The sequence below is a fragment of the Pelophylax lessonae genome (genome assembly GCF_965119305.1).
Source record: "Pelophylax lessonae genome assembly, chromosome: 3".
Lineage (NCBI taxonomy): Eukaryota > Metazoa > Chordata > Amphibia > Anura > Ranidae > Pelophylax > Pelophylax lessonae.
The window spans coordinates 313,732,072-313,744,107 of record NC_138770.1 but is presented as its reverse complement, the minus strand read 5'-3'; the positions used below and the strand labels follow the sequence as shown (position 1 = coordinate 313,744,107).

The following is a 12,036-nucleotide window of genomic DNA, read 5'->3' as shown; positions in this document are numbered from 1 at the left end:
GAGACCTAAAAATGGCTGTCCACCAACGTTTACCATCCAACCTGACAGGACTGGAGAGGATCTGCAAGGAGGAATGGCAGAGGATCCCCAAATCCAGGTGTGAAAGACTTGTTGCATCTTTCCCAAAAAGACTGCTGGCTGTATTAGATCAAAAGGGGGCTTCTACTAAATACTGAGCAAAGGGTCTGAATACTTAGGACCATGTGATATTTCAGTTTTTCTTTTTTAATAAATCTGCAACAATGTCAACAATTCTGTGTTTTTCTGTCAGTATGGGGTGCTATGTGTACATTCATGAGGAAGAAGAATGAACTTAAAGGATTTTAGCAAATGGCTGCAATATAACAAAGAGTGAAAAATTTAAGGGGGTCTGAATACTTCCCGTACCCACTGTATTTGTGTGTATGTATGTATGTATGTGTGTGTATGTGTGTGTATATATATATATATATATATATATATATATATATATATATATATATATATATATATATATATATATATATATATATATATATATATATATATATTTGAAAATGGGTCAATCCTGATGTACTGATGACCTATCCCTTTTCTTAAGGCCCTTAAAATGCCAGGACAGTACAAATTCCCCCCAGATTACCCCTTTTTGGAAAGTAGACAGCCAGAGACATTTAATAAGAGGCACATTTTTTTAGTTGCAGTTTTTTTGTCACAATTTTTTGGAAAATAAAGAAATGAACTTTTTTTTTTTCACATTTATTTATTTATTTTTTTTTACATACTTTTACCAGTGCAGTACAGATTCATCAAATGACTGGCGTGGCAGTGATCAAGGATACTAACTGGTGACAGTACTTTTAAAAAGAAAACAAATTACATTTTTTTTTTTTTTTTTTAAACAATTTATTTTTTGTGCTGTGATTATTAGTCATTTGTGAATGTCTACAGCTAATTATGTGGTACAGGCTGCTGTGTTTGGCCCAGGTAATATGTGATAGCTGTGGGCCAATTGATTAATTTATAACAGCTTTGTTGAACTTGTGATCATGTAATCACATAGCGTACCGGGATCTGCAATCTGCTGGTCACGGGAGTCATTACTTATACCAATGGCAATGAATTTTGTGTTCTTCCTGATGCCTGCTATTCTTTGCTCCTGTCAGTGGCTTCACACTGTCTTTTTCACTGAAAAAACAGATCCGTGTCCTACACCCTAGCATCTCAATCTGATATATCAGATTCTTTAGGATTGCTCACCTTCCAGGATTTCTGGAATAGTCTGGAAAATCTACTATAATTTCCTCTAATTATTCAGATTCTCCCCCTTATTTGCAGAATCCAATATTTCATTATACACCTGTCTGGTGTTTTTACTTTGACGTCTTGCTAATATTGCTGATTTCAGCTCACAATGAGGACTATACAGTATCTTCATTCACCTTAACAATTTTTATTCCTATTACTCATGAGGGGATTCCTTTCCTTTTTTTCTTCCTTGGTGAATTCTGCCATGCAGGCCAAAATTTACTAATTCCTCAAATTGTAATTGTTTACTCTGTCAGACAACGTCAGATTCCGATTACCATATCAATTATTCTGGTCTTCATTTTTTAGTCCTAGATACAGAAGACTTTCATGCTGATAGTATTTTGATTCTTAATTTTGCAAATCTACCTGGCTTGTAGAAACCGCTTTCCTTCAATACATGGAATTACAAAAAGAAAAATAGATGTTTGCTGGAGGTCAAAGTGTTGTCATAATAAACACAGAGCAATCCCACTAGAAAGTTTAGCATTCCCATTGATTGAGTCATCAAATCCCCTCTTCACTATCTGAGAGCTCACAGATACAGCTCAACTGGGGGAGGACTTTGTGATGGAGTAAATTAAAGTTTGTGCTGAATTCTAAGCATATAATATTATACTGCTGGTCACTGTCTGAGAATGTTCATGTGGTCCTATATTATTCCCATTGCATCAGCATGGTTGACATTACACTGTATGATGTGAGTTTACAAGCTTGATGTGAATAAAATGTATACACTATGTTACATTGTTAGGATTCCTGGGCTCCTGAGCTGAAATCCCGATTGGAGAAGTTCTTGTCGGTGACCCTCAAAGCTGGAACTGCTCCTCGGCTCCTTACATTATATGTATCTTTTAATTGTTTATGTAAGCTGTGTGATAGGGTGATTATGTTTCTGTTTTATTAGGTTGGTAGTACTGAATCTTTATGACCAAACTAAGGCCTGTTTCACACAGGCTTTAGCTTTGACAAAGCATTTGTAGAGCTTTTATGCAAGCTTTGTTGAAGCTTGTAAAGTACCATTCACCTCCAGTTTGTAAATGTTGAACATCGATCCTAATGGAAGTGTTTCTGACTTTCGAAATTTTACACATATACGCACTAAATACAGTTGTGACATGTAACAAGTGAACTTGTCCGTAGAACCATTTATCATGCATGTTGTTTACCTGTAAATGCCTCCTTGTGTAGACATCCAGGCCTGGGATTGTTGCTGGGTGCTACGATCTTGGATGTTATGTCATTACCCCCAGCAGACTCAAGTATAGCCAGCCATAGACGTATCGAAATTCAAACTGGCCAAATTTTGATGCATCTATGGTACTGAAGCTTAATAGAACCAGCCTGTCTTTTTTTTTTTTTTTTTTTCTGTATGATTGCTGCCCCCGTCAGAGTACAAGAGTACAATATGAGGGATTCAGTCAATGTTGATGGGGGACTTGCACGATTTTCTTTCCTTCAGCTCGAGGTTGAAGGAAATCAAATTGACTAATGTATGGCAAGCTTAAGTCTCTCTTGTGTTCTCCTTCACTTCTTCCCAAAGAAAAGGTTATGTAGGAATGTGAGGGGATTGGTGAAGGAACTGAGCCTGCAAAGACAATAATTAGACACTCCAAGAAAAGGCTAGAGCTATGATGTCCAGCTTTGAAAAGGACTGTACTAGGGAAACGACTCTTCATGGAGTAGATAAAACTGATCCCCAGGTTTTCTGTGACTTTAAATAGTTAGTTTTGACCAAGATGCTCCAAACTAACTATTTCCATCACTAAGTGCTGCACTTGCTCTAAGCACTGTGTAAACTGTATGAAGCTTCAGCTACAATACAGTACACAGTGCAGGGTTCCGGCTGTGAGACGGACTTCCACCTCACACTCAGAACAAAACAAGAGTTGGTCTGAACAGTGGTCATCCATTAATAGACAGCTTTGTATTCTGTGAATGAATACAAATCATCTTCTGATTGGCTAATTTGGAAGTGTGATATCACTAGCCTGCCTCTCCGTCTCAGCCATTCAGAGGAAGCTTTGTATTCATTAAGTCTTTTATACTGTTTTATTCCGGGTGTGAGGTGGGAAGTCCGTCTTACAGCCGAAACCCAGCACTGTGTACGTAGCTGAGGCTATATACACTTCATATAGTGCTTAGAGAAAGTACAGTACTTAGTGAAGCTTGGTCCAAACAAACTATTTAAAGTCCCAGAAAGCCTGAAGATCAACTTTAAACTTTGGACGTTGCAAATGAACTAAAGAAAAATAAAAGCAGTGTTTAATATACTTGATTTTTCTATGCTTTCAACTGCAATTAGGTTTTTGGCAGGCAAAAGCACACTTGGATGGCATTTAAGAATATCACATTCTAGGTGTCATTTATTTAAAACTTCTATTCATCATGTAACTGCTGTGATGCTTTCATGTTTTTATCCTAAAATATACCATATGTAGTAATGGAAGGATTACATGCACTTTTTGGCTGTACTTGTGAGATGTTAACAAAGATTAAAAATCATGTTCTGGTCCAATATATACACAAAACTCCCAGAGCATGTTTAATACAAAGAAAAGATGTGGAGATAAGTAACCCGATTTATATAGTTTACCTTAACACATTTGTAATTCAGAAGGAGAGTAACCAGTACAACAGAGGTAATTATGAACGCATTGTCAATTTTTCGCGCCTTATCCTTTTTGATTATGTGAACATATGCATCATATAAAGTATGTTTCTCTTTTGTTCATTGATGGACACAGCTCCTGATCATCTTAACCATTGGGTTATATTGCCCCATACAGGAGTAGGACACTAGGCAGAAAAAAAAAGTCTGGCTACGCCTATGGGCAGTCCCAGGGGGTATACTCCCTCTCTCTTCTATAGGTACTCAGTTTTTTTTCTGCCTAGTCAGGAGTAAGGATCTAGTTCCATGCTGGGATCTCTGGACCTGGCAATTTTTTCTTTTTAGATAGAATTTTTTTTTTTCTCCTGGATTTTTTCCTGTGAGATCTACAATCAACTGCCGGACTGGGCGACGGGATGGATAATCTAGAGCTGGTGGTCACCCCAGTCTGGCCAGCGAGCGCGCGCAGAACTCGGCTCCGTGCTAGGTCGGCCATGACATAGCTCCACCAGACAGGGGCTGGCCTGTGAGTTAAAAAACTCACAAGGTCACATAAGACCGGGTCTTGGCCTGGGTCGCTTCGTTCCTCCTGGCTGACAGCCCCCCCCTTTTCGATGGAGGACTTTGGGTTGGACGTGGGCCCCTCCATGGGGACTGTCAGACCCCTGGGTTCCCCTCCTTCCCATAAGGCACTCCCCTCATCGGTCTGGTGGTCCTGTGGGCCATATCACCACCCATCCGCCCCCCCTCCTTCACTGACATTGGGGCTGTGGGGTGGCCTGGTCCACCTCCTGGGTTTGGGGCAGGGTGCTGTGCTGGCGATGGGGGGGTGCGCCGCCGGTAATCAGCTGTGGGAAGGGCTGTACCTAGTTGGGGCTCCTACCAGGGGCCCCCCTTCCCCCGTCACATTTTCTGAAACCTAGGGTTCCCTCCTGGGTCCCTGGGAGCCTCGGAATGCCGCGCGGGGCCGCCATTTTCTTGTAGCCTGTGTGCTTAATGCAACGGCCATGTTTGTGTTGTCCGGCGGGCATTGTTCGGTGGTTTGCCATTGAAAATGGCGGCTGCCATGACAGTGGAGCCCTCTGTGCGTCGATTTTGGTGGTGTGAGCCCCTCCTCATTCCCTGGTGCTGACTCCTGGATCTTTTTGTTTCCTGATCGCCGTTTGTGCAGTGCAGATTTTTCTGGTGGCTGCAGTGCCTGGTTTCTGTGGTGTGGTGAATCTGGTGGGGTCCTCTCCCTCTCTACTGAGGATCGATTGGTGCTCTGTGGCTGGCAAGCGGGTGGGCTGCTAGAGCAGTGGGCGTTGTCCCTTAGCAGTGTTTTACATTTTTTTTGTGGGATCCCCCTGTTGACTCATGGAGTCTTTGGAGCACATCTCCCCTCCTGATCCCTTCTCTGAGGCTGCGGGGCCCCCTGGGTCCCATCCATCCATCGATGCACTGACGGCGGTCTTGGAGTCCTTGGGGTTCCGGGTGGAGGTGGCTTTTTGGGCGACGGGCTGGCAAAAAGTGCCCCCCGCCTTCCCCTATCACATCAGATCCTGAATCTGATTCGGTCACCCTTCTGGTTCTGCGACCACGTGCCCTGAATCCACAGATAGTGAGGAGGATTCTGCAACTGCATACGAAAAGACACTGGTGGACGCACTGATTGTAGCTGTGCGTGAGACCTTAAAGATGGGGAGTACTCAGCTGAAGCTGCAGAGAAGGCGCAGGTTACCTTTGGCATGCACAAGCCACCCAGAGCGGAAAAGGTGTTCTTTCCCCTCCTATTTTGACAGATTTGTCACTAAATAGTGGGGATTCCCGGGGTGGAAAACCGACCGGCAGATTACCTCAGTCGGCAGGCATTGGACCAAGCGGAGTGGTCCCTTCATCCGGAGGTGTTTCAACGGGGGGTTGAGCAGAAACTGGCCTTGAGTACTATCAAGGGTCGGGTGTCTGCCTTAGCGGTCTTCTTTCAACGTCCCCTGGCTACCTACTTGGTGCGTACTTTTCTTCAGGGAGTTAGACACTTGACCCCTCCAGTGCGGTCTCTGTTGCCGCCTTGGGACCTCAATTTGGTGCTCTCAGTCCTCCAGAAGCCTCCTTTTGAGAATCTTTGGAAGATTTCCCTGCTTACGCTGTCCCAGTAGGTGGCCTTTTTGAGGGCCTTCACCTCTGCGCGCAGGGTGTCTGAATTGGCGGAGTTACCCTGTTGTTCACCTTACTCTTTGGTTCACTGATAAGGTGGTTTTTCACCCCAGTCCATCGTTCCTTCCTCAGGTTGTCTTTAATTTTAATATGAATGAAGACATTGTGTTGCCTTCCCTGTGTCCCAGGCCAAAACATCCGAAGGAAATTGCTTTGCATGCCTTGAATGTGGTTCGGGCAATTAGGGTGTACCTGGCAGCTACGGAGTCTTTTAGGAAATCAGACTCACTAATTGTGCTTACGGATGGGCTTCGTAAAGGGTTGTCTGCTTCCTCTGCGACCATTTTTAGATGGATCAGACAGACTGTGATTCAGGCCTATTCCATCGAGGGTCAGGTTCCTCCTTTCCCATCAAGGCGCACTCTACTCAAGGGCTCAGTGGCTCCTGGGCCTTCCGTCATCAGGCCTCAGTGACAGGTTTGCAATCATCGGTGCACACTTTCATCGGTTTGGTCATCGGTGCACACTTTCACAAAGTTCTATAAAGTGGATGTTGGCATCTGCGGATGCTTCCTTTGGCCGCAAGGTTTTGCAGGCTGCTGTTTAGAGGACCTGGTCCTCTTTTGAGGGTGTATTAATTTTTTCAGGTGGGCTCCAGTTTTGGTTGAGCTCCTGTTTACCTGGTTGGCTATAGTTAGCCTTGGGAATTTATTTTTCACTGTTTTCACCCCTCATGTTTAACATTGCTTTGGGACGTCCCAATGGTTAAGAAGATAAGGCGCTGTGTCCATCAATGAATGTAAGAGAAAATTGGATTTTTGACTTACCGTAAAATCAGTTTCTCTGATGTTCATTGACGGACACGGCACCCACCCCTCTGTGAAGTTTTAATTCTTTTGACACTGCTTGTAACAAAACTGAGTACCTATAGCAGAGAGAGGGAGTATACCCCCTGGGACTGCCCATACGAATAGCCAAACCTTTTTTCTGCCTAGTGTCCTACTCCTGTAGGGAGCAGCATAACCCAATGGTTAAGAAGAATATGGAGCTGCGTCTGTCAATGAACTTCAGAGAAAAGGATTTTACGGTAAGTCAAAAATCCAGTTTTATTTTATGGCTTCGATTCCACAACGTTTAAAAATATTTATTGATATAAAATTTAAGAATTAAGAAACTGTGCTTCTTTTGAACATGAAGTGCATAGTGAGTTAATTTTACATTTTGTTCTTTGAAGGTTTGTTGGAAGTGGGCCACAGTTTAAAACAACATTTTTTGAACATTAAAACAGCCATTGGACAGTGTTGGAAAAGTAGTATAGTACAGCTTAGAGTTGTTTGTGGATATGGCCATTTATAATATTATGCCATTTATAATGCCATAGGCATTTGTGAAACATAAACCCTAATGCAAGAACTTTGTAGTATCTCCTGCCTTATGAGTTGTTTTTTTTTGGGTTGGGGGGGGGGGGGGGGGCTGTTTCTTTTAGCTCCTGTTTGATGTAATACACTTTTTATGATTTTCCTGTTTCAGTAACAAAATGTTGCTTAACTTATCTTTTTGGTACAGATGTGCAATTACAGCAGCATTTAGTGGAAGCTGAGCACAGGGCGATCACCTACATGAAACGTTTTAATAAGATGCAGTCTGACTACCATAATCTTATTGGGGTCACAGCTGAGCTTGTTGATTCACTGGAGGCAACTATCAATGGAAAGCTGGTAAGAAATATTAGAGTTTGTAACATTGTGTGAGTTGCTGCACTGGAGTAGCACATGTGGAGTATGACACTTACCACAAAGGTTGGAGAGCGTAGGATAAGGTAGATTCATGCTGCCTGCAGAGGTAATGCGTTCATAGACATGGGACGGTGGTTCGAAAATCAGACCCTTTTCATAATCATTTTGTGGAAACAATTTGAAATGAGCATGCACAATTGCGCTAGCTTTGTATGCAAGTGTATGTCCTATTAGGCCGCCAGCATCCGCCTAATCTCAAATAAAAGCAACTGACTGGGAAAATTCACCTTCATCGGTTCTGCCCTTCCCTTTGGTCAGCCTTAGGATGTCATGTGGGGGATTGCCATAAATACAGGACTACTATTCAGTCAATTTATTTAAATTGCTTATGAAGAATCTGAACATCAAAGCATTCTTTTTTTCACCTAACATGTAGGTCTATTGCTTGGTGGTGTTATAGGAGGACTATAGATGTGAAAGGTATCTGGGTACTACGAGGACTATAGGTGTAAATATCTGGGTATTTTGTCTGTTACTCTTTTTGTTTTAAGGCTTGGTTCACATCTCCGTGGCTGTGTGCTGCGTGTGGGCAGCTTATTCATTTCAGTAGGCTGCCCTACTTACAGATATGCAGAGAAAGAAGTCCCTGACCCTTTTTTTAAAAATCATACCGAATCGCATGGTTCTGTTGCACCATGCGGTTTGGCGCACACAAAAACACCATGTTTCCCGATTTGTGGGGGTGCCATTCTTAACAGCACCCCTGCATGTCTGCCAGAGTGCAACATGTTTATGTGTTGGGAACGCTTATGATTTCGCGCACATTCCTTACACAGTCAACCTAGACTTAAGATTTTACCCAACAGATCGAAGTTGTTCTAATTATTACATCTGTGAAGACACATTTTCTCTACAGTTAAGCCATAACTAACGCTTAAAGTAGAACTATATGCAAAACTTTTTTTTTTTTTCATTTTGGATAGAGCAAAGGGGGGGGGGGGTTATGGTTCTAGCCCCTGTAAGAATTTTTTGTCATCTTTGCCCCATTGGGAAGATTTATCTGCACTTCCTGTCCCATAGCCAAACAGAAAGTGAGAGGAAATCCCTGCAAATTAAGGGAATCTCTTGGGGACCCCCAGGCCACCAGAATGAGTGTCCCCATTGGAAGACTTCCCCTCTATTACATTTCTGGGAAATGCAGGCATCACCCCGGTGCGGTTTTTTTTTTTTTTTTTTTTTTTTTTTTTTTTAGAGCTGACAGTCGGCTCTTATTTCAAGCAGGGGGAGGGGCCTTCCACCGTTTGCCTGGGCTCTTCCCTCCCACCGGCTGGCCAGAGACCTGAACAAAGCTGGAATCGGCTTTGATCGGGTCTCGGATATGGTAACCTGGAAGCGACATCATGACATCGCTTCCAATTTACTGGAACCTTAAAGGTGCCAGTTTTAAAAAATCAAAAGTATTAAAAATTGTTGATCTTGGCGATTTTTTTATAGACCCCCAGATCCCTCAATAAAGAGTACCTGTCATTTGCCTATTGCTGTCACAAGGTATGTTTACATAAAAGTGATGAAAAGCAACAGTATAAAAATAAAAAAAATTATAAATTAATAATAATAAAAAAGTATTTAAGTGCCCCCGTCCCCCTGTGCTAGCGCACAAAGGGCGATTGCGTGTGTCGGTCCCGAATTCACGCAAACCACGATCATCCCACACATATGAGGTATCACCATGAATGTCAGATCATTGGCAGTAACTCTAGCATTAGACCTCCTCTGCACATCTAAAGTGATAACCTGTAAAGGCTTTTAAAATGTCGTCTATGGATAGTAAAATTTATGCTGTTTGAAGCTATTGTGCGGGCATGTGCAATTTTAAAGCTTGACATGTTTGGTATCTATTTCCTTGGCGTGACACATCTTTTATATTTTACAGGGGGCCGCCATTTTTCCAATGATCATTTCAGCAGCCATTTTTCAGTAGTTCCCATAGGAATGCATTGGGCGGCCATTTTCTCAGAGTCCCTGAACGCTGTACAGCAGGGAGTGGCTCGGCATTTACTCTAGTGCTGACCCAGGTACTTCCTCTTCCTGTGAAGATCGTTTCTCTGCACATTACAGACCGATTCTGTTCTTCTCAATATCGGTTGGTTGTATGTGGTCCCTGTAGGTCTCTCTCTCACCCTGCTATCTGCAGTGCTTAGTGGCTGGGACTTGTAGTACAGCTGGTGCAGCGTTGTGGGACCGTTTTTTTTTTTTTTGCAGTTTTCTTAAAGTGACACTGAGCTGTCCCAGGGTTCAAATGGAGTTTGAGGAGCAAGTTTCACCTACTGATCCCCTTCTTGTGGTTGTGGGCGCCTCCGGGTCGCAACCCCTTTCTACCTTAATGGCGGTTGGGAAAACCTGGTGTCAAAAATTTGGTTTTAAAAAAGACCACTAGTAAAAAAAGCCCTATGCCCTCCCCTGCCTCTCCGGTATCCTCAGGCTCTTAGGTAGATATGGCCGCCGCGGATACAGGTTACCCTGAGGGTTCTGCAACTTCATACTCTGATGACGAGGACGATATATCCTCATCTGCAGCTGCGCTGGAAAACGCACTGGTGGAGGCACTTATAGTGTCAGTGCGAGAAACTCTGAAAATGGGGGATGATTGTGCAGCCTTAGGGACGCAGGTGTCATTTGGCAGATGCAAATCCCCGAAGTCGGGCAAGATTTTCTCTTGTCCAGAACTTTTTGACAAAATTGTCTCTGAACAACGAGATGTTTACCGGGGGGCCTCAAACACACGTTAGTGGTGCCAAGGCGCTATCCATTTGCTGTAACCACAAAATGGATCGTTCCACCGAAGGTGGACCGTCCAGTCTCCAGACTGAACAAATCTACAGTGGATCTGGTGGAGAAGTCTCCGGTCTTTAAGGACCCTGTGGATAGAAGGATTGAGACTCTGTCCCGCCACTTACATGTGATAGTGGGTTCAATACTTAAACCGGTCTTCGCTATGACTTTGGTGTCCCAGACCATAACGGAATGGGCTAAGTTACTAAAAAGTGACTTGGAAGCAGAACAGCTCCCCCCAGGCTTGGCAGAGCTAATGTACCAAATTGTCCAAGCCTTACTATTTATATGTGATGCGTCTTTAGATGCGGCCCCTCCTGTGGCCAGAGTATCCGCGGTAGGGGTAGCCATTAGACGCATGGTGTGGTTAAAAAGCTGGTTTGCGGACCAGGCTTCTAAAAAGGCTCTATCAGAACTCCCCTTTACGGGATGCCGCTTATTTGGGTCTTCTTTAGATGAACTGATCAAAGGACTTTCAGGGGGGAAGAGTACTCTTCTTCCTCAATCCTCTAAGGGCAAGTTACCGCGTAATAGATGGGGGCCTTATTTTACTGCACACAGGCGGCCCTTTCGTGCCTCCAGCAAGCAGGGAAAAGGATCTAAGCCATTTAGGTCTTAAGGGGGTTCCAAGAAGGCATGGTCGGCTAAGCCGAGAGCAGGCCCTTCCAGATCTGCAGACAAATCTCCATCTGCATGATGGGACGCCCTCACCCGTATCTGGATGGGGCGACTTCTTTACTTTCCGGAACCATGGACCTCCTTGATTTAGGACAAATGGGTCCACGAACTGATCTGATCGGGTTACAAGATCAAATTCAGGTCCCGCCCATTGGACACATTCTTCCCGTCCAATCTCCACCTATCTCCAGATCGGTTAAGGGATCTACGAGTTGCAGTACAAGACCTGCTGTCGCAAGGAGTGATTGTGCCAGTTCCCTCCCGGGAACGCTTTCAAGGATTTTATTCAAACCTGTTTACTGCTCTCAGAAAAGAAGGGAAAGTGCGTCCAATTCTGGACCTCAAGGCTCTGAATCACTTTGTGCGGGTTCAGAGGTTTCGAATGGAGTCCATTAGCACGGTAGTGGCGTCCCTACACCAAGGGGACTTCTTCGCCTCTGTCGACATCAAGGACGAATATCTGCACATCCCTATTTACGTGGGACATCAGCGCTTCCTTCGCTGTGCTGTAGGAGATGATTATCAATTTGTGGTGTTACCCTTTTGTCTCGCCTCCGCTTTCAGGGTCTTCACCAAAGTATTGGCTCCGGTATTGGCATTATTGCGACAGCAGGGGATGTACTTGGGTACCTGGACGATCTCCTCTTAAGAGCGGATTCCCACTCAGTTCTGGTGGGCGATTTGTCTGTCACTGTCCGGACTCTGCAAGAGTTCAGTTGGACCATCAATTTCCAAACGTCTGCTCTGGTTCCAAGCTCC

General features: G+C 44.0%; 1 protein-coding gene across 1 annotated transcript in view; it reads left to right on the top strand.

Annotated features, from left to right (window-relative positions):
- The window catches only part of ARMC9 (armadillo repeat containing 9), a 272,464-nt gene that overhangs the window by 55,262 nt on the left and 205,166 nt on the right, over nucleotides 1–12,036 (top strand). The window contains exons 5-7 of the mRNA XM_082251375.1: nucleotides 2,042–2,134; nucleotides 3,905–3,929; nucleotides 7,598–7,749. Coding sequence (XP_082107501.1) covers nucleotides 2,042–2,134; nucleotides 3,905–3,929; nucleotides 7,598–7,749 — 270 coding nt within the window. The remainder of the gene's footprint in view (nucleotides 1–2,041; nucleotides 2,135–3,904; nucleotides 3,930–7,597; nucleotides 7,750–12,036) is intronic.